The sequence below is a fragment of the Chelonus insularis genome, unplaced genomic scaffold, assembly GCF_013357705.1.
Source record: "Chelonus insularis isolate UGA/USDA-ARS -01 unplaced genomic scaffold, ASM1335770v1 contig_121_pilon, whole genome shotgun sequence".
NCBI classification, from domain to species: Eukaryota; Metazoa; Arthropoda; class Insecta; order Hymenoptera; family Braconidae; genus Chelonus; species Chelonus insularis.
In genome coordinates, this window is record NW_023276363.1 from 148,974 (window position 1) to 170,666 (window position 21,693).

A 21,693-nucleotide genomic window follows, 5' to 3' on the forward strand; every position below is an offset into this window, starting at 1 on the left:
GTGCGATGTTTGATTACACATACAATGCAGACCATTTTATTTTTTTATCAGATTTATGACATAACGAAATTTCTGTTTTATTTCAGCATGATTATGATTGAATTTTTATAATGCAAGTGGATTTATAAAATTCATTTTACTAATAAAAGAATCTTCTTGTTTTTACAGAAAAGCGCAAGAAGAAATTGCAGCATTATCTCAAATGGCTGAGCAATTAAATTCAAAAATGGCAACGACTGAACTGCAGTCAGTTGATCTAGATAATTTATTCTCATTTCTGTCGGACGTTCAATCGACCAAGAGTAATCAGATAATCGAAGAGATTGGCGAAAGGATGGATGAACTTGTAGAAGATCTAGATGCTGAATTAGAGAATGTATTACAGATGGAGATAGAGATGATTGCAAAGTCAGATTCGAAGATGGCAAACTTAAATTCACCAGATGGTAATCATCAACAGCGTAATGGATCAGCCAACACGGGAAAAATGGGTCAACCAAGTTTGCCAGAACCAACAGAACCACCTCCACCTCCACCACCTCCTTTACCTCATGCTACCACTAATGGAGATTCGACTACAGAAACTGGAGAACCAATTTATGAGTCTGTTCTACCAAGAGAAGAAAATGGCTTGAGTAGTCCTATCCTTGTTAACGGAAACTCTACACAAATGGTTAATGGTGACAGTTGTGGGTCACCACCGCCTATTCCTACAAGTAAGATCATCAAAGAGCCGCCGGTAGCGAGTCCACCTTCTCGTCCAGAATCAAGAAATTCAACAAATCACCATCCTCTAACGAATCATCATCATTTATCAATGAGCCAATCTGCCGGGCATGAACAGCTTACTGCTGCTCTACAGAATACACAGACTTCACAAAACCAACAACCAGTTGAACGTGAGCAGCGACGGAAGTTTAGGGTCGAAAGGAAACTTCTAGAGCTTGAAGAAAAGAAAGAACCAATCGAACAAGAAGTCACGTACCATGATATTGTTGAATTTGCTCAAAACTACTTCAACAGTCATGAGCGTTCTCCAGAAGGTACTATAATGGCTACGTTGACGAGGAAATCTCGGGGCAAGAGTATTGAGTTTGTACCAAAATACGAAATGGTCACATACTATAAAGGGTCTAGTATCCCCAATTCTCATATTCACATGTATGACCCAGATAATGTGAACCTTGCCTGTTCAGTGTTTAGAGACCTCTGCAAATATCTGCGAGGAGAAATGAAGTTAGAGCAAGAGATTGCAACTATTCAAACAATAATTGGTCATGGTATTGAACGTGAAGAGCTTCGTGATGAGATTTTGGTTCAGTGTATGCGCCAAGCTACCAATAATCCTAATGCAGAATGGGCAGAGCGAGTTTGGTTGTTATTATGTTTGGCCATAGTTGCATTCCAACCTAGTAAACTATTGTATAAATATTTTGTTTCATTTTTAAAGAAAAATCTTGCATTGGAAGGAAAACTCCGGCAGTATGTTCAGTGGTGCGTTGATAATTGTAAAAATACCAAAGTTTCTTGTAGACAATATCCACCGTCAACAGTAGAAATTGCTGCCATGAGAAGATTAGGAACTATTGTCTGTAGATTTTTCTTCTTGGATGGTAGAACAAAAGCTATCGATGTCCATCCTACCGATACAGCTGCAGATGCTGCTGCAAAATTAGCTGAAAAATTGGGTCTGCGATCTTTAGAGGGTTGGGCAATTTATCAAAGTCGTCCCGATGGTGAGGAACATGTACGAGCACACGATTATTTATACGATGTAATAGCTGCATGGGAAATGAAACAATGTAAACTAAACACATCTCAGTCGTCATTTTCAACACTTAGACGTGGAAACAACCAGACTCTTGGAAGTGGTGACAATCGTTTTGTTTTCAAACGGCGGCTCTTCCGTAACACTCGAGAATTATCACAGGATCCAGTTGAAGTAAACATGCTTTATGCTCAGGCTGTTTACAACGTCGTCAAGTGTGATGACTTCCCTATTTCTGAAAAGGTTGCACTTCAGTTAGCCGGATTGCAAGCTCAAGTAGCCTTGGGGGATCCTAAAGATAACGATCGTCTGGATTATTACAGTGAAGTTGACAGTTTTCTACCTTACCGTATAAGCCGCGCTCGTGGTGATGATGTTTGGGTGCCAATTATAGCTCAAGCACATAAACAATACGGCGCAGGACGATCTGAACTCACTGCTAAGGTTCTTTACCTTTCGTGCGTCATGCAATATCCGCTTTACGGTACAACCATGTTCAATGTCACTTATCGAGGCTATTGGTCATATGGAAATCAACTAATTCTCGGAATCAATTGCGATGGTTTAATGTTAATAAAACCAGAAGATAAATTTGTTCTTGCAGAATATCGATATCAAGATGTTGAAAGTATTATGCTCGATCCTAGTGATTCTTTTATTACTTTATCACTATTGAGACACAACCCAGATAGTTCTCATAAATGTTTTGTGTTCGAAACTCCTCAGAAGAATGAAATAGGAAGTTTGATAGTGAGTTACTGTCCTGCTCTAGCTGGTTGGATAACAGAAAACGAAGCTCCAGCGAAGAAAATCAAAGGAATCACAAATGAAGATCGCGTTCGGTTGTATCATAATTTAGTAAATTGTCGAAGAAATTTAGTAGATGCAGAAATTCTCAGAAAGCCACAAGATTCTGGCGGTGGATTCATTAGAAATACCCTTCGGCGGTTATCTAAGCATCGAATAGAGAAGTTACGACAGGAGCATGGTAGCAGTACAGATCCAGGAGAGACTTATAAAGGATTCCCACATGTTTATTGGGCTTTCAGTAGACAGATGATACCACAAAGTCTAACCAAATTACCAGATCCTGAAGAGCAAATAGCTCTAAGTGTCTTCCAGTTAATTTTAACTTACGCTGGATTAGGACAAAATGGAGATACGGTTCGTAGTGTTGAAGATGAACATGTAAACTTAATTCAAACAGTGATGGAACGGTGTATGCGTAAAGAAAACCTTTTAGGTGAATTATATATTCAATTGATAAAACAAACAACAGATCACCCAGATCCTAACAGCCGTGTCAACTTAAGACATTGGGCTTTGTTATCTCTTGCCTGTTCTGTCATTCTTCCTCCTCAGAAGATCATCAGAAAATACTTGATAGCTCACTTGAAACGCTGCGCTAGTGATTATGTTACTGAAGAAGGCAAATACGCAAGATTTGCTGAAAAATGTTTGTACAAGACACAAGGCACTAGAAGAAGACAATGGCCTCCTAGTCGAGAAGAAATAATGTGTACTATTAATAGAAGACCTATTTATGCCCGCTTTCATTTCATGGATGGTCAATACCATGCTGTGGAGTTTCATCCTTCAGCAACTGCAAGAGATGTCATGGAAATCATTAAAGCGAAAATTGGACTTGAAGAGTCTGCAATGGGTTATGCTATTTATGAAGTTCTTGGTGCTACTGAAAGATCTTTAGTTCCTGAGGAAAAAATTGCTGATGTGATGTCTAAATGGGAGAAATACAGAACAGCTAATGCAAGTCAACAAGGACAAGTACCACGAAAACATGGTCATCATCTATTTTTATTTAAGAAACATCTATTTCTTGATCAGTATATGAACCTTGATGATCCCGTCGAGAAAGAACTTTTGTATCATCAAGTGTTACATGATCTTCGTGCTGATCGATTCCCTATCACCGAAATGGAAGCAGTAAGTACACTTTCAGTTTATTATTAAATTTCGGTAGAATAATGCATATTTTTTAGTGGTAATATGCAAAATTATGTATTTGCTGACATTATAATTTTAAATATTGCTCGTGAAAAATCTGAAAATTTCATGTTTTCAAGAACGTTAGAACGATTTTGCATAATACCACTTAAGCTAGTGTATTATCATCATTTTTATGGATCTAGTCCAGTTACCTATATAGTGATCTCACAAGCCTTCTCTTAGCCTGAATTGACATGATAGCATCATGATATATCTATATCTTTCATCAATTTCAATCATACAAAAAATATAATAAAATTTAATAGTTGAATTTTTTGTTTTTGTCTAAAAATAGTCTATTTGAAATATACATTCAAAGTTTTTCTAATTATCAGGGTGAAAGTTGATGGTTCATCGTTTCAATAATCCTTGAGATTGATATAAATTACTTGTGAACAGATTAGTCAGATCCAAGTTAAAGGTAATGAATATAAATTGATGAATGGCTCAGAGGAATAAAATGACATTTACTGATTCATGTTTTATCGTCTTTAATATTTTCAGCAGGAACTTTTATAATTTTAAAAATATCTGATTCATTTATTTTCAGTGGAATTTATTTAAATGTTAATTTCGAATTGAAGAAAGCATAAAATAGAGCAGTCAATTAATTGTTTTATTTATTAATTATTAACTGAATTCTGTTTTTATTAAATATATCTAAAAATGTAAATCAAATAGTATTATCTATCGTTTGAACTAATTATTTTTCAATAGTGTTTTTATTGGAAAAATATTTTATTGATAAAACCAATCGAATATCAAACATTCAATAATATAAAGAGGATCTTATGGACTTCAGTCAGGGATAATAATATCTGATAAATTTTTGTATGTTTGCATTCAACATTTTTTTTCATTTCAACAGCTTCTTCTTTACCTATTTCATTTTATTGAAATCTTATAAAATCTCTTCATATTTTGATCCTTTACCAAAGATTGCAAAAATTTTTTCAATAGATATATTTAAATTCAAATCACCAACTATTCACTAGAAACGTTCTAGATTATAGATAAATTATATACATTTTCTTTCAATTACAGATAATGCTTACCGCCTTACAAGCACAAGTAGAACTTGGCGACTGTCAGGATTCTTTAAGTAATCAAGAATATCGTACAATTGCTAGTCACTGCCTACCATCTCGAATGGTACCAAGTTTTAATATTGAAGCTGTTATACAACATCACCAATCGCTTCGGGGAATGACACCTCCTGAAGCTAAGAAAGCTTTCCTTAATCTCATACAATCTTGGCCACTTCATAAAGCTACAATCTTTGATGTTATGCAGTCATTCACGTCCAATTGGCCAAGGGTTTTATGGTTAGCTGTTGATCAACAAGGGCTTCATCTTCTGGAACATCGATCAAGAAATGGATTATGTACTTATGAGTACAGTAGCATTTTGAGCTATAGCCCTGCGCTTAATTGTCTTATGATTATCACCGGAACGGATAAGAAGCAGAGTAAAGTTATCTTAACTACTTCACAGGTATATACTTCTTAGATATCTTTAAAAGAAAGACATTTACATATAAAATAAATGATTATAATTCACTAATCTAACATTATCTTTGTAGGCTTTCCAGATAGCTAATCTGATAAGAGAATATATGGAAGTTCTTCAAATACCTCCAGAAATTCCAAAACGGGAATCAACGATGATCCAGCAGTTGAATCAACCTCAGCCACCACCAATGAATGTAACAAATTCAACGAGTGGACGAAAATCTCGCCCAGCCTCGATGCTACATAGAGGTGCTCCCATAATTCATTCTCAAGCTAGTTAAAGATCATTTTGAGTCTTCTAAGATCAATCATTCTACTGTCCTTCATAAGCTTCATAAAATGCAAGCTTTACGCGTAAAATGTCATATGAATTAATGATCGAAAGTGCATTTATTAAATAAAATATAAGTACTCAAAATTTGAGTAAATTGTTTTTGTGAAAAATAAAATATCTACATGGCATTTAGCGTGTTGATGAGGATTATTAGAAATATTTTAACCAACGAGGCCTATCTGTAAAAGACAAATGTCAAGCGGTGAGAGTAGTATGGAAAACTAGCTTAGTTACATTTTTCTTCCAGTATTTATTGCAAGAATAAAAATATTGATAAATAAGTTAATAATTATTAATATAAATATCGTTACATTATAAATATAATATGAAGATGCAGTTATGCCATGCGTACTTGTCAAATATACTGCATCATAAATCGCACAAATGCGACATAAACTGCCATAGGATTTTATTCTTCACCGTAAAATATGGAACCAAAGGAAACACTGTTTTTTTGTATGCGTTATTATTCGAGTCATTTTTAGATGATAATAATGATGATGCTCACCATTGAGCATTTTTCCTATGACTATTATTATATTCTTTTTCCTAATATAAGTAAATATTTTTCAAGACTTTTGTCTCAACAAGCACCAGCAATGACTTGTCTATTGAATCATTGTACCATATCAACCAAACAGAATAAACAAGAAAAAAAATAAACATTTCTATCTGATAGTAAAAGAAAAAAATGAAAACATTAATTCGACATACTTATCTATGATGATAATTGTCACGGCATTGCCTAGAACGCTAGAATGATTGTACAGCTTTTAATCATGTCGCTCTTATAAGCGATTTGCAATGTTATTATTCACAATTGGAGCTTCGAGATGAATATATTCAATCGTTGCAATTATTATAAAGTCTCTACCATGCGAGTTATTGTGTAAATTTATTTGCATAAGCAGTCGTGACTTGTATGACTGTTGAGAGTTAGTTTTAATGCTGAGGAAATTGAAAATGAACTATTATAATATGAAAATTTGCTATTCGTTATTTCTGTTTCTCTATAGGACAATCTTATAATGTTTAGCTGATAAAAAAAATTATTGGCAACTGGTTTATTTGTAATGTAAAGCCATTTAGGTTGTGAGTTAAGATAAGCGTTGACTTGTCGACTGCAACGTCTTCTTGTAAGCCAGGTTGTGGAATGCCTCGCGATTGCGTCCAGACTCTATTAAATTTGAATTATTAATTTCATCAAAGAGAGTGTGTATATATCGATAATTAAATTAACCTTTGATGTATTTATTGATTGTAATTGATTGGTAATTACAGTAATGATCAAAGTCTAAAGAGTTTATACACTTCGGAGACTGGAATGTCTATGTTGTAAACTGCAAACAACCTATCATTTTTGCGATCAATATTATTATTATTAATAGTTTAGTCATGTTTGATCGTCACAATTTAAAATACATTAAAACGGTTGTAAAACTTTTTGAAATCATTGTTTATTTAGATTATTACTGTAATCACCAATTGAAGAATTTTTCTATACAAATAATCATTGACGAACAAATTTTCTTCTTTATTCATGAACTGTTTATTATACTAACTCATGACTTTTTATAAATTTTGACAAAAACTTTTGTAATCTTTTTACTTTTCTATTTATACGTTTTTTTAGATTATGGTAAAATGCAAAGTATGGTCGATTCGACGAGTGCAGAGACAGACTGTGATCCGTTTTCGGGTGTTCTTTGATCTTCATGAAAGATTTTTGATGAGTGAGAATATTCAATTGCTTGTGTATTAATGAAAGAATGAATGGATTTAATTAATGAAATATTATTAAATATAATTATGAATAAGTTGACTGTGTGTTTAAAATTGATACATGACAATTGATTCCTATTATACTGTTCTGTATACATACAGTAAAAATAATGGTGCGTAATTGGTGTATAAGTTGTTTGCGCCTCGTACGTACGTACATACGTAGCTTAGATTAAATAAATTATTGGTTGACAATGTTATTGAATTATATTTAAAACGAAATAAAATGATCTGTATATAAATGTATACATTATAACAAATATACGTACATAAAATATATCATATAAGTATGGTTAATTAAAAACAAATTTTGAAAAAAAAAACTAAAAAAATAATATTAAATATGTATACGATTTACATCAACGCATACATTTATGTTAATGTGCATTATCTAAATAAAGATAATATACTCTATAAATAAATAGAAAAATGTATTAACAATTTGGTATTTATAAAATTTTTTTAAACATTCCCGCCATTCTTAAATGTCGGCTATAATAGATCCTTTATTATCGACAGAAAATTCACTTTTCTCGAGAAAATCGTCAATTTTCCCTTCTCCACCGATTGAAAAGTTGTTACGTGTAAATATATACATACTCTCAAGAGAGTAAAGTACGCTCAGTTAAAGCGTAAAATTCAAGAAAGTAGCGCATGCGAGTATTTTTTAGTTTCCAACAGTTTTTAGATGACTGTGCATAAGGAAGTAACCATACATTCCTTTGAATTAATCAAGAGTTCATTCAGAACGCCTGGGTGATAAAAAAAAGTGTGTTAATGTGATATATTTAATTGCAATGAAGAATAGTGCCCACGTGCAACGAAGACGACGAAGACGTTGACGAACAATATAAATCCTTATCATGGCACCAACAAAACGTAGACCTTTGCATGCAAATTTGGGGATTGGTGCAACTGGAGGTAGCTTTAGATCAAGAAATATGAATTTCCGACCAGCTGCTAGGGTTCAAGAAGATCGAGGTGGCACAAAACCTACGACAACACCAAGCTCAATTGGTTTGGTATTAGTGACTATGCTACTCCATTTATGTAGAAAGTCTTTACTCTTCAACATAAGGCTCAAAGTTGCTATATATATAATATCAATTTTCACTATTTCTTTAATAGCAGATTTTATGCCGATACCAAAAACATATTTTGCACGATCTGACAATGTTTTTAATCGTTATTTTGTGAAATGGGGTTGGGGATGGCTGCTAACTGTGACAATTCCCTGGGTAGCTTTAACAGCACATACTATAGGATGCGGTCGTCGATCTATTCTTGTAAAACATCTACTCAGGCTAGTTATAGCAACATTTGCCTGGTTTGTATGGGTTAAAACCTTCAACTTTATAGAAACTCACCATGGAAGATGTTTAAATACTAGAGATCCAGAGTTACAGACTAAAGTGAAATGTTTACAAGCAGGCAAATTTTGGAATGGACTTGATATTTCCGGTCACACATTTATTTTAGTTTATTCAAACTTGATTTTAGCTGAAGAAGGTTCTTCTCTTATTGGTTGGGAAGGAATCAAAGACTGGATCATGAGAGAAGAACACTCTAGATCATTATCAGAAGTTGATGCTAATCCATTGAGAAACTTATCCAATGATGATTTAGAAATTCTTAAGAAAGCTCACAAAATACTTACTCCATACTTGAGAGGATTGTTTGTTGTTATGACACTTCAGCAAATGCTTTGGGATGTGATGTTAGCATCTACATTACTCTATTATCACATTATGGTTGAGAAGTTTATTGGAGGAATAATAGCTATTTTAACTTGGTATGTGACTTATCGTTGGTGGTATAAAATGTCATTAGCAGGAATAATGGCACCTGGTGAAGGATTGTTTAAATACAATGAAATGAAAGAACAGCAAAATATTAATGCAGCAAGAACTCGAAGAAATACCTTGAATGGATCTACTCCAAAATTCATGGGAATGCCAATACGAACGCAACAACCTGATGTTGATGAATCTAAAAATTCAAAACCAGACACACAAGTGTCTACATAACAAATATTATAAAATGAACACGAATTTTTGAATGGTGTTGGATACTAATTAATTTTACGTAATTAAATTTCCTATATTCTTTTTATACAGTGATTTATCATTGTTATTATCATTATAACAAATGATTATAACCATAAATATCTTGAACGGAATGTTTGCCTGACCACGACAATTCTTTGCTCACTCTCCTACTTTCATGATTAAATGTAAAATCATTTTTGCTACAATTATTACATATTTGTATTTTATAACAAAATCAAATAGAGAGAATGAAATTATATATTCATTAACTACGTTTGTATAATTTTAAAGAGAGTTTGTGTGATTGAGCAAAAAAGTTAAATAAGTACAAATATAATTTATTACTTAGAGTATCTAAATAAATAATATATAATATATTGATTATTTATTATATAAATTTGTATAAGAATGGGACTATTATAATAAAAAACCTTGATAAAAATTAAAAATCTGAATTTATACTTTTATTTATCTTGTATTCAAATAATACTTGGTATAACTATAAATATTCTTACACTTAATATTAAAGTATGCACACTTACAATAAAATAAACATTTACATTAATTCCTCTAGTTATTATGCATAAAATCATTCAAAATTCGTTTTCATCAAGTCATCGAACATTCTCACTTTTAAATTGACTTTTGAACCTTGATAAAGTAAAACTTAATATTCATTTATCTATATCTACATAAATCGATGCGATTAGTTGGAAAAAAATTACATCTAACGATCATTAAAAATCGCTTAAAAGTACATTAGAAATAAAAATGATAGCTTCAAAATTTGAATAAAGTTAGAAATTCAAATAATTATCTAAATTTTCAGGTAGATTTAAAGAGGTATGTATAGTAAATGTGAACTTTTAATTAATATGATTCACTGGAAGTGAAATTTAATGTCGTTGTACAAAACATACAATGATTCCTATCATTCAAACTTCAAACACTCATACTATTTGAAATATATAATCATTAAAAATGTAATTATATATGTATAGTTTTTAATTTTAACTGTAACTAAAAATTGTCCAATTGTTTTCGATAGAAATAATAATCATTTTTATAATTAATTATGTATCGAACTATTGAATATGATATACAGGTACTTCACGATATATATTTATACCATTTATCTTTGATTTTTCCATTGAATAGACTCAAAAATTGCAGATATACTAAAAACTTATATAAAAATTATTTATTTTTAATCGTTGTTTACGATTTTATATTGATAGAAGTAATCATTTATTGGTGTCAGTTCTTATGCCATGTGAATAACGGTTATGATAGTAGTACTACATCAAGTATTACTGCGAATTTTGGCTTTCTGTTTGAGTGTAAAATTGCTCTCCAAACCATTCTCTATGCATTTCCAAGTAACTGTAAAATAAAGTTATATTTTTTAAATATATTTATGTAAGCTCTAACTCTAGTTAATTTGCAGGAATATAAACTTACCTTAAAAACATGTCAAGATGCTTCAACAACAATTTCAATTTTTTGGTAGGCATATCAGTATTTTGTAACAAATCTGGTAGCTTTACTGAAAATAAATTTAAATAATGTAATTTAAAAAATGCCGTTTATCATGACTTTGATACATATATACAAAAATTAATTTACCAAATAGCCTAGCGAGATGTACAGCTCCAAAATATGTTGAAGGACTTCGAGGAGCGCCTTCATTTTTTGTTGAATCAGGCATGAGTCGCCATTTATTAGCTTCTTCAAGTAAAGCCATAATTTGAGCTGGTGGAATTGTTGGATATCTTGAAGTTGCTCCTCTAGGACTGGAGCATCGAGAACTTGTACTAGCTATACTCGAAACATTTCCTACTTCTTGTTTTATATCTTCGTAAGATCTCAACTGTCTTGAATCATCCACAGAACTCACTCTACAAGACCGTAATTTCCTTTTCAAAGACGAAACAGGTTTTGATGGAGGCTCTGTTTCAGCATCTTGTTCTCTAAATGGCGGTAAATGTGCATATTCTGAATCTTCCAACTCTTCTTTCACAGTAACTTCAGGGGCTCTACAAAATTTATTCATTTCCATTAATTATGAAAAAAATTTTTTAAATTAAATGATTACATGAGAAGTAATATACTTACTCGACTACTTCATCTTTAATTTGTATCGAATGTTCAGCCATAAATACCGATGATTTAAATGCATTATATTGTTCTCTTTCAGGCCGATATAATAACAGTTCTGGTAATGTAAAGTCAAAATATATTCTCAAACCATCAGCAACTTCTCTACAAATATTAATTTCATTTACAGTCTTTTCTATTGTTATATTTGATTTGTTTCTTTGCGGTTTTTCCGGAATATTTGTCAGTTGTGTTGTGGTAAAGTGTTGAACCCAAGATTCAAGAATATTACATACGGTAGGCTGGGCTGGTAAAACGGCCAGCTTATTTTTATGATTTATCAGCTCATAATCTTGTTCTAGTATTCTTCTCAACATACTTCCAATGTCAAGGTCAATCCCGGGTCTCAAACTACTACCAGACTGATGACTTCCTCCACCTCCACTATCTTCATCTTCACTAGATTCTTCTCCAAAATCTGAACTACTTTCAGAATCTTCTTCTGTGATGACTTCCTATACATATTTTTAAAAATAATTTATTAATATCGATAAAAAAAAAATTAATATAGATCTCATATCAATTGAATTACCTCAGTATCATAATCGTCGTGTTGGCCTGAGCTACCGTCTTCTGACGTAGTTCCAGAAGCGGCTCGACTTCCACCACTCCTAGCACGTCGACGGGACTCAATTCCAGCTCCAGAAAGTCTATCAACCAATTTATGTGAACGATTCTTCCGTTCACGACGATATAGATACGCTCCTCTGCGTGTGGAAGGCATTTTTCATTATTTTTTAGGGTTATACACACTACTATTGACTACTTTATTGATAGTTTATTACATACAATTGAAGTTGAGCCTTCTGAGCGAGGTCTCTTTGTAATTGTCTATTTTCTTCAGTGTCCTTTAGAACGTATTCTTCTGTTACACACCGATCCCAAGAAGAATTCCAACCCTGAAAGATATACATGTTGCCATTAGACACCCCGTTTGTTTATAAACAACACGATTAACAGAGAAGTAGACGTTGTTTATATACCTGAAAATGAATCAAATACTCCACGGCTTTTCTACCACGTTGATCTTTATTTACAATTACATCTAAAACCTGGATAATAATACAATTATTATATATTTGTTAGTTTTCATTAATGAATTTAGTATAATCAGATTACTTGAGCGTAAATGGAGGTTATAAATAGAGCGCCAAAATAGATACAATAGTGGTGTGTTTTATTATCGCTTAATCAATTAGAGAGTAAAGTATTTAAATTGATTGGAAATACCTTTGAATCATAGAGAACTTTTGCTTTTGTTGGATCTGGCTCATAACAAAGAACTTTTTCACCATCACAGAATTTAAATTTTGGTCCTCTAGTAGACACCATTTTTTACATTTAATTTTTAAAATATTTTAAAAATCATGCAAAAGAACAAAAATCTCATGCATTTTTTTTACAAATTACACACTTTAAACTGTAGTATTCACTTGTATTGTAATATGTCATTACAATAATATAAATTCGACGCAGTTTTTGGAGTATAATGAAATAAATAAAATAAATATTTAAAAAAAAATCTTATTGAATTAATTTATTTTCCATAAAATATAAAATCATAAAAGTTTGTTTATGCGTGAAGAATACAAATGCCTACATATAGTTAGCACATATGCAAAATTGAGTGAAAGTTAGTGCAAATCAGTGCAAATTTTAGAATAATTACTGATTTGTACATAAATCGATAGAGGTGCTGGTTTCGTCGCTCAGTCGATGGAAAAGAAAGCATTTTTTTAGTTTTTTAAAATTTTTTTAGCTTAGGTGGCACCATACAACCCATCATTACCAGAATATACCTTCAGATCGCAATATACCGCGAATTCAAATATACTTTAGGGCAAAAATTGGTGATACAGTTCCAATTCCTATATCCTATTCCGTATCAGTTGTGCTGAAGAAATGGCGGACAAAGACGAAACGGAGAAGACTATCGCCGAAGACTTGGTTGTTACCAAGTATAAAATGGCTGGCGCTATTGTAAACCGTAAGAAAACAAACTACTGATTTTCAGCATGTAGAAGAATATCAAATGAACAATCTACGAAGAAATATTAGACATTTCATAGCTTATTTAGTCACAGGCCATATGGAATGTGGGCCCGCCAATGCCGGCCACCGCTCACCATGTGCACTTGTATTTTATTTTCTAATGCTAGCTTTTATCCATTTTTACAATAAAGTATTCATTTTCTAAGTATTCATCAACTAATTAGTAATTCTTATTTAGCTAATTATACGCTTGATGTGCTAAAACCACTCATTTCAATTGTTAAACTGTAACTCAATAGCTGATAAAATCTACACAAAATAATTCTGCTTCCATAACAGCTAATATTTATCAATTAATCATCGAGAGTAGTCAAAAATGTTTTGTTAAATAATTTGTCATGATAATTAAATATTTTAATTATTTTTAACCGTAATCTTTTTGTTATTGTAGAGGTCCTAAAACAGGTCCTGGAGAAATGTGTTGCCGGTGCTTCAGTCAGAGAAACCTGTGAATATGGTGATAAATTATTACTTGAAGAAACCAACAAAGTTTTTAAAAAAGAAAAAGAATTAAAGAAAGGGATTGCATTTCCAACGTGTATATCGGTCAACAATTGCATTTGTCACTTCTCTCCCATTGCTAGTGAGCCAGACCTTATTTTAAAAGAAGATGATATGGTTAAAGTGTAAGTATACTATAAGTTTCTGTCATGAATTACTCCATATATCAAAAATTATAATAAATTTTTCATCATTTTTGAATATAGTGATTTAGGTGCACATGTAGATGGTTTCATTGCTGTTGTGGCGCATACGATTGTTATTGGATCTTCTCCAGAGAAAAAAGTCACTGGAAGAAAAGCTGACGTAGCATTAGCTGCTCATTTTGCTTCTCAAGCTGCTTTAAGACTCCTAAAACCTGGAACAGAGGTAAAATATTAGTAACATTATTTTTATCTATAATATTCTTATCTTAAATATCATTCAATTGATAAATTATTCTTACAGACCTATTCCATAACAGGAACAGTTGAAAAAATATGTGAAGCATATAAATGTAAACCGATTGAAGGAATGTTGAGCCATCAATTAAAGCAATTTAAAATTGATGGTGAAAAAACAATCATTCAAAATCCTAATGATGCACAAAAAAAAGAACATGAAAAATACACATTGGAAACTCATGAAGTGTATGCAATGGATGTATTAGTCAGCACTGGTGAGGCTGTTGGCCGTGAGCAGGATACCCGTGTCACTATTTACAAGAAGACAGAAGAGACGTATCAATTAAAATTGAAAGCTTCCCGCATGTTTTATTCCGAAGTCACACACAAACATGGACTCATGCCATTTAACTTACGCACCTTTGAAGATGAGAAAAAAGCAAAAATGGCTGTGGTTGAGTGCGTCAATCATAGATTAATTGAACCGTTTCAAGTTTTATACGAAAAACCCAATGAATTTGTGGCACAGTTTAAATTTACAGTATTGTTAATGCCAACTGGGCCTCATAAAATTACAGGCTTGCCATTTGAAATTGATTCATTCCAATCGGATTGTGTAGTAAATGATCCAGAGTTGAAGGTAATATCAATATTATTTTTTCGTTAAGATGACAGTAATTGTTTTTTATTACCTGAATATTGATACTCATACTTATTTATTATTTAGATGCTCCTTAATTCATCCGCAAACCCTAAATCAGCAAAAAAGAAGAAGAAGAAGGCGGAAAAAGCTGTCGTTGAAGCTGCTATGGAAGTAGATGCTAAAGCTTAACACAGCCTATTTCATTATACGCCCATGACTTATTGACATCGTGCACGCTCATTCTCTTACAATTCAATTGGAGCAAAGAGTAATACTTTCGTAGAACTTTTCACGCAAGAGCCTTATAACAAATATTACCCTCATGGGCGCGTATAGTGGCAGACATTAACGCTCTAGCACTGCCACATATATTTTTCTTTTAAAAAAATTATCATAATGAATCGTGCTATGCGTGTATTTGTCCACGGAAGTGTCAAGATTAACTCTGTATTAATATTTGCTATTCATTATCTTCATTATGATCATCCAACACTTAATTATTCTTTTTTTATACCTACCAGCGTCTCTCAACTTGTCGCAGTGGTATCGTTCTTGTACATTAATAAGAATTATGAGACCTTTTGGAATGATTGCTGTTTTACAGTTAATCAGTTATTATCACAGTCGTTATTAATTTTGTGTGTACATGTAATAGGCTTTTTTATGCCTCCATTAATTGTTTATATTAGATTTGGTATTTCTTAAGTTCTTTCTCAAGAGAATTCTAAAATTACTTGTGTGATTTAAAAATTGAAATAACAAAACGATGGTCTAGCGTTTAGTTTTGAGATGCATTGATGCAATCATAAAAATTGACCTTATATTGTAAAAACAGAGTGTTGACTTTAGGAGTATTCATAAAAAAAAAGAAAAAGAAAACAAATTAAAAGGCTACAGATTACTTCGTTTATATAAATCCCAACCACATGATCAATAATTCAATTACTAATAGTAGAAGTAAAACAATATATAATAAAAATATTAATAATGATTTTATTCATATTAATTATGATAGCAAGTCCTCTAAGGTTTGATAATAATGAATTGGTGAATACATTTTTGACAACAGACCTACAGAGGCTATACACAAATGATTATTGTGTAATCATAATTTTATATAAAGTCAATAGAATTATATATCTGTTATAGATATTTTTTCTACTAAAATTATTGTGCATATGATGTCGAATGTTAATAAGTGTAGTTGTAAAATGAATTTATTCAATGACATTGAATTGTCAAACAAAAAAAAATCTTCGCGTATCAAAATTGTGCAAATTGTTTTTAACGAAAAAGAAAAATTTTTTACAAAAAGTTTAGACATCATCCACACAAATGATCTTGATCCACTCATGAGTCAATTAATAATCGAAATATCCAATAACAATATTTGAAAACTGTTCATTAACAATAAAGTAAATGAAATGAATTCATTCATGCCGACGAAATAGTTGTATTTTATTTTTATTTTTCGTCGGTTGTGTCTACTGTTGTTGATTTTCACGGATTTAGTAAGGAAAAAAATTATATTTAGAACTCTGGTATTTACAAATAATGTACCTTTAATATCCTTTAACTCAAACATACATTAGTATTTATATTTGTACTTATCATCAAGCCATTTCAATATCATTCTCTTGAAATTTCAATTTAAGTGTCATCGTAATGGGGGTTGTAATATCAGCAACATTTATTTCCATTCCACTAACAAGTCCCAATTCCGATAATGTTTTAGATAAATTAACCCTAGTTTTTTCTTCAATACTTGACACTGTATGCATGTACAGAGTTTTATTTTTACCTCCGACATTAGCAGTAATTCCAGGATTCTTCATTTGTAAATCATGTCGTTCACATAATAATTCTATCAAATCCTTTAACTTGAGATTGCCATTGCGTATCTCAAGTTCGCGAGGAATTTGACTGCAGCCTAAGCAGTCAGATTTTTTTTCTGCTTCGTAAGTATATGTATAAATACCATCTAGATCATTCAAGACCTGTAAATATAAATAATCCAACGGTAAAATTAAATTTTTTTTTAATAAAATTCAACTAAATATTTAATTACCATATAATTGTTTAATGATGCGCTGCAGCTTGTAGCAAGTTTGAAAACTTCTGTAGCACACACAGCAGCAATAGATGCATTAGTTGAGGCAACAGCAGGTATTATATTTTTAACTACTCCTTGGACTAATCTATAAGTTAATCCTCGAATACCAAACTGAGTAGCTCGTTCAACTGATTTCTCATATATCCAATTAATATGTTGTGGATCATCTCCATCAATTGGACTTTCGAAAGGATTTTCTTTCTGCCATTGTATCACTTTCACGTACTCTATACAATGTTCTGGAAGCCTTGGAGTATTTGCTATGGTACAAAGCGGATATGTGGTCTAAATGACCATTAATATTATTATTTATCAATTTCATTTTTATATTATGCTATGAAAAACCATACCTGAGGTGGATATAAATCTAATGTACACTCAATGCAAGCTGTTAGACCAGGTAAAATAACTCTTGCATTGCCTTTAAAGCCTTCAGTTCCTCCGTCAACCATAGGAATAATGCTAGATTGGTCTAATTCACCATCATTATAATTCAAAAGTGAAATTAACATTCCATTAATCCATCTTCTCGCTACGATGGAATCTAAACCACAAACAATTATGTGGAATTGCCGGTAGAAAGATTCATCTTTATCCTGAATCATACAGCAATGAGGAGTAACATTGCATCCAGGAATTCTACTGTTAATGAACTTCGCAGCACATTCTGCTTTGGAAGCTCCAATATCTTTGTGCCGGAATAAAAACTGTCTAAAAATATAAATATTTTTTCATTAATGGATTAATGTAATCGGTGTTAGAATTTTGTTGACAACTAATAATGAAATTACCGGTTTAAATTTGATAATTCTATAGTATCCATATCAATAACATCAATTTGTCGAAAACCCATAAGTGCTAGATTTTTTAATAATTCGCATCCTAAACCGCCAGCTCCAATAACGAGTATTCTACAGTTTTCCATTAAAAATTGCAAAGTGTCAGGTGATGGTTCAAAATCGGGCCGGCAAAACGGTCCCGATCTTTCCAATACTTTCCTCAGGTGACTCCAGCGTCTATGAGTATAATCTGTTGCACTCATGTTTCTATTTATACTTGTTATTATCACAAATTTTAATTATATTCTATTAGACAATAACCATACAAGTGATTGAACAAAATAGGTTGTAAGTAGATTGAAAAATGTTTATTCTAAATTCCTAATGCAATCTTTAGGTTGGCATTGGAACTGAACTTATTTTCAATTCTATCAAGTTGAGAACCATTTATCTGTGAATATAAATACTTGTAGACGGTTGTAAGAACAACACTTTTTGAAATATGATATTTTATAGAAGTTCCATGTGTTAACCTCTAATTTCTTTAATTAAATATAAAATTTAAACCACGTGTAAGTGATGTAAAATTGTTTTAATTTTATATATATTATATATTCGTTATCTGGTCAATTAGATATGAAGAGTATGAACTGTCATTTATTTGCAGAAAATAAATTTTATCAATATTATCAAACTTATTATTTCATTCTTTAATTATGAATCATATGTCAAAAAGCCGATGATTTTAAAAATTTTTTAAATATTATAAATAAATATTAATTATTATTTTTTTGTCAAAATTAGGATAATTTAAAGTATTGTAATCATGCCGACAATCAATGTAAAACGTGATCTTCTATTTGGAGCACTTGGAAAAACATATTGTAAGGAACTTTTATTTATTAACAATATGTTAAGATACTTGATAATTCTATTTAATTGTAATAATATGTTAATTTTTTAGCCGATGATGAATTTCAAAATCTATGCTTTGCTTTTGGATTAGAATTAGATGAAGTGGTATGTTTTACATTAAAAGACTAAAATACTAATCTTATATTTAATGAGATAAAATATATTATGATTTAATACAATAATTGTTTATTTAGACTACTGAACAACAAATGATTGCAAAAGAACAGGGGACAGAACAAAGTAGTGGCGCATCTGAAGAAATAATTTACAAAATTGATGTTCCAGCAAATAGATATGATCTATTGTGTTTAGAAGGTCTCTCAATTGGATTGTTAGTTTTTTTAGGAAAGTAAGTTATTTGGTATTATTTAATTGTTATCAGTAATTTGAATAATTAAAAATTTCGATTAAAAACAGTTTTAACAAATTATTTTTATTTTAAGAATTAATCCACCTCAATATAGACTTATTTATCCACCAATGCCAAATAAACTTACAACAATAACCATCACGAATACGGTAATTATTTTAAATCTATAAAAAAATTTAATTGATTAATAATCGGTTTAATCGAAGAATATTTCTTTTTTTTTAGTGTAAATACATTCGACCACACGTAGTTGGTGCTATACTCAGAGGAATAACGTTGACGAAAGATTCTTATAACAGTTTTATAGATCTTCAAGATAAATTGCATCAAAACATTGGTAGGAAGCGTTCATTAGTTTCCATTGGAACTCATGATCTCGATACTATCCAAGGTCCATTTATTTATGATGCAAAACCACCTCAAGATATTCGGTTTGTACCTTTGAACCAAGACAAGGAATGTGACGGTTTTGGAGTCATGGAATTATACGCAGTACGTATTAAAACTCATCTTATTAAATAACTATTTAATTTATTATTTATTTTAAATTACAGCATCATGCCCAATTGAAGCAATATTTACCAATTATAAAAGATAGTCCGTATTTTCCTGTTGTTTATGATAGCAAAGGAACTGTATTATCACTGCCACCAATTATAAATGGCAATCATTCTAAAATAACTTTGAATACAAAGAATATATTTATTGAATGCACAGCAACTGATTTAACAAAGGTAAAAAAGATAATATTTAAAATAATTATTTCTCTAATATTATTTTATTAAATTAATTATTTGGTTGTAGGCAAAGATCGTTATTGACACAATAGTTTGCGCTTTTAGTCAATATTGCAAAGATCAATTTACTGTTGAACCAGTAGAAATAATTTATTCAGAAACAAAACAAGTACTACGTACACCAGAATTAGAATACCGAATGAATGAAATAAATGGTGAAAAAGCAGCCAAGTATATAGGCATTGACGAATCTCCTAGAGAAGTAGCTAAATTATTATCAAAAATGTGTTTAAAAACTGAGTTCAAGAGTGAAGATAAGTTGGTAGTTACAATACCACCAACGCGTCATGATGTTATTCATGTTTGTGATATTTATGAAGATATTGCGATTGCTTGGGGATACAATAATATTAAGAAAACTGTACCAGACACACCAACGATTGGTCAAGAATTTTTGTTGAATAAATTAACTGATCATTTACGGCAAGAGCTGGCTCAAACAGGATTCACTGAGGCACTTACTTTTGCTCTTTGTTCGAGAGAAGATGTTGCAGATAAATTAAATTGGAGTTTTGAATCTATTCCTGCTGTTACAATATCCAATCCCAAGACTCTTGAATTTCAAGTAGCAAGAACAACGTTATTGCCAGGATTATTGAAGACGCTGGTTGCTAATAAAAAAATGCCTTTGCCACTAAAAATATTCGAGGTCTCAGATGTTGTGCTGCGTGATGCAACAGCTGAATGTGGAGCAAAAAATCAACGTAGATTGTGTGCAGTTTACAGCAATAAATCAGCAGGTTTTGAGATAATTCATGGACTTCTTGATAGAGTAATGTTGTTACTTGAAGTTCCATGGAGTATTGATAAAACTAATGATGGGTATTATTTAGAAGCTGCTGAAGGTAAGTAATATCAATCGATTGATAATAATCAATAGGTATTAATAGAATTAGTTTATTTATAAATAACGATATTTTGTACAGATCCAACATATTTCCCTCAGCGTTGCGCTAAAATAATCGTTCATGGAAAGCCAATTGGAAAAATGGGTGTTCTACATCCACAAGTATTGCAAAAATTTGACCTCCATTTACCTTGCTCGGCTTTAGAAATAAATATTGAACCATTTTTGTAATTGTATTCACTTTTTTCATACTGCATAATTTTATTATCATTTACAATGAACTTTGTAATTGTAAAAAATTCCTCATTGATCTAATATTTTTTCCAGCATAGCTTTAGTATTTATTAATACATGCATTTGTATGAAATCAAAGTGTTAACATAAGTTGAATAAATTATCAAAAGAATATAATTAATAATATTAATTTTTTCACTTCAAATGACCTTTAGTAGGATTTCTTCATCACTTCTATTAGTAAATTAAAAGTATATAATTATAATAAAATCGAACTCATGGTATTATGTCCATCTATAATCACAAAAGTACCTAGTACTAGGAAAGTTCATTTCAAATAGTAAAACGGAGTAATTAAACGATTATTCTTGGAATTAATCTATTAGCGCCAACATGAAATATAAACATCGATAAATTACCATTGATTAAGATGATTAAAAGTGTATAAAAAT

At 31.3% G+C, this 21,693-nt stretch overlaps 6 protein-coding genes across 8 annotated transcripts in view; 4 read left to right on the forward strand and 2 right to left on the reverse strand.

Moving 5' to 3' along the window:
* The window catches only part of Myo81F (Myosin 81F), a 28,624-nt gene extending 20,963 nt beyond the window's left edge, over window positions 1-7,661 (forward strand). For both annotated transcript variants that reach the window (XM_035081757.1, XM_035081768.1), the window contains 3 exons: window positions 169-3,712; window positions 4,820-5,269; window positions 5,358-7,661. In XM_035081757.1, the coding sequence (XP_034937648.1) occupies window positions 169-3,712; window positions 4,820-5,269; window positions 5,358-5,567 (4,204 nt within the window). In that variant the 3' untranslated portion in view covers window positions 5,568-7,661. The remainder of the gene's footprint in view (window positions 1-168; window positions 3,713-4,819; window positions 5,270-5,357) is intronic.
* A 316-nt stretch (window positions 7,662-7,977) lies between these two features.
* Fitm (acyl-coenzyme A diphosphatase Fitm) lies at window positions 7,978-9,745 on the forward strand. Its single transcript, XM_035082274.1, has one exon. It carries the CDS (start codon window positions 8,266-8,268, stop codon window positions 9,427-9,429), a length of 1,164 nt encoding a protein of 387 aa, XP_034938165.1. The 5' UTR covers window positions 7,978-8,265; the 3' UTR covers window positions 9,430-9,745.
* Window positions 9,746-9,951: 206 nt separating this feature from the next.
* Window positions 9,952-13,073, reverse strand: msl-3 (male-specific lethal 3). Its single transcript, XM_035083013.1, has 8 exons — window positions 12,838-13,073; window positions 12,591-12,659; window positions 12,397-12,506; window positions 12,140-12,314; window positions 11,566-12,062; window positions 11,077-11,486; window positions 10,912-10,996; window positions 9,952-10,833 (listed from the first exon to the last, which is right to left on the reverse strand). Exons 1-8 carry the CDS (start codon window positions 12,937-12,939, stop codon window positions 10,761-10,763), a joined length of 1,521 nt encoding a protein of 506 aa, XP_034938904.1. The 5' UTR covers window positions 12,940-13,073; the 3' UTR covers window positions 9,952-10,760.
* A 381-nt stretch (window positions 13,074-13,454) lies between these two features.
* Window positions 13,455-16,634, forward strand: LOC118066732 (proliferation-associated protein 2G4). Its single transcript, XM_035083040.1, has 5 exons — window positions 13,455-13,594; window positions 14,051-14,285; window positions 14,367-14,529; window positions 14,608-15,183; window positions 15,271-16,634. Exons 1-5 carry the CDS (start codon window positions 13,510-13,512, stop codon window positions 15,373-15,375), a joined length of 1,164 nt encoding a protein of 387 aa, XP_034938931.1. The 5' UTR covers window positions 13,455-13,509; the 3' UTR covers window positions 15,376-16,634.
* A 94-nt stretch (window positions 16,635-16,728) lies between these two features.
* Window positions 16,729-18,373, reverse strand: Uba3 (Ubiquitin-like activating enzyme 3). The gene is made up of 4 exons (XM_035083027.1): window positions 18,091-18,373; window positions 17,650-18,010; window positions 17,255-17,584; window positions 16,729-17,183 (listed from the first exon to the last, which is right to left on the reverse strand). Exons 1-4 carry the CDS (start codon window positions 18,339-18,341, stop codon window positions 16,800-16,802), a joined length of 1,326 nt encoding a protein of 441 aa, XP_034938918.1. The 5' UTR covers window positions 18,342-18,373; the 3' UTR covers window positions 16,729-16,799.
* On the forward strand, window positions 18,300-21,396 carry beta-PheRS (phenylalanine--tRNA ligase beta subunit). Of its 2 annotated transcripts, none has more exons than XM_035083000.1 (9): window positions 18,300-18,426; window positions 18,883-18,962; window positions 19,043-19,098; window positions 19,188-19,342; window positions 19,437-19,512; window positions 19,589-19,855; window positions 19,918-20,097; window positions 20,168-21,005; window positions 21,087-21,396. In XM_035083000.1, the coding sequence occupies exons 2-9, from the start codon at window positions 18,905-18,907 to the stop codon at window positions 21,236-21,238; spliced, it is 1,782 nt and encodes a 593-aa protein (XP_034938891.1). In that variant the 5' UTR covers window positions 18,300-18,426; window positions 18,883-18,904; the 3' UTR covers window positions 21,239-21,396. The 2 variants fall into 2 exon arrangements, with proteins under 2 accessions (XP_034938891.1, XP_034938881.1); XM_035082990.1 differs by lacking the exon at window positions 18,300-18,426 and adding an exon at window positions 18,531-18,650 and having other exon boundaries at window positions 21,087-21,395.
* The last annotated feature ends 297 nt before the right edge of the window (window positions 21,397-21,693 follow it).

Coding starts and splice junctions, on each gene's coding strand:
- Fitm (XM_035082274.1), top strand. CDS start 8,266: ATGGCACCAACAAAACGTAGACCTTTGCATGCAAATTTGGGGATTGGT.
- msl-3 (XM_035083013.1), bottom strand. CDS start 12,939: ATGGTGTCTACTAGAGGACCAAAATTTAAATTCTGTGATGGTGAAAAA. Junction 12,507..12,590: donor AGTATTTGATTCATTTTCAG/GTATATAAACAA, acceptor TATATCTTTCAG/GGTTGGAATTCTTCTTGGGA. Junction 12,315..12,396: donor CAGAAGGCTCAACTTCAATT/GTATGTAATAAA, acceptor TTCCACACGCAG/AGGAGCGTATCTATATCGTC.
- LOC118066732 (XM_035083040.1), top strand. CDS start 13,510: ATGGCGGACAAAGACGAAACGGAGAAGACTATCGCCGAAGACTTGGTT. Junction 13,595..14,050: donor GGCTGGCGCTATTGTAAACC/GTAAGAAAACAA, acceptor TTGTTATTGTAG/AGGTCCTAAAACAGGTCCTG. Junction 14,286..14,366: donor GAAGATGATATGGTTAAAGT/GTAAGTATACTA, acceptor TTTTGAATATAG/TGATTTAGGTGCACATGTAG.
- Uba3 (XM_035083027.1), bottom strand. CDS start 18,341: ATGAGTGCAACAGATTATACTCATAGACGCTGGAGTCACCTGAGGAAA. Junction 17,585..17,649: donor TAGATTTATATCCACCTCAG/GTATGGTTTTTC, acceptor ATGGTCATTTAG/ACCACATATCCGCTTTGTAC. Junction 17,184..17,254: donor CATCATTAAACAATTATATG/GTAATTAAATAT, acceptor TTATATTTACAG/GTCTTGAATGATCTAGATGG.
- beta-PheRS (XM_035083000.1), top strand. CDS start 18,905: ATGCCGACAATCAATGTAAAACGTGATCTTCTATTTGGAGCACTTGGA. Junction 18,963..19,042: donor AGCACTTGGAAAAACATATT/GTAAGGAACTTT, acceptor TTAATTTTTTAG/CCGATGATGAATTTCAAAAT. Junction 21,006..21,086: donor TTATTTAGAAGCTGCTGAAG/GTAAGTAATATC, acceptor TATTTTGTACAG/ATCCAACATATTTCCCTCAG.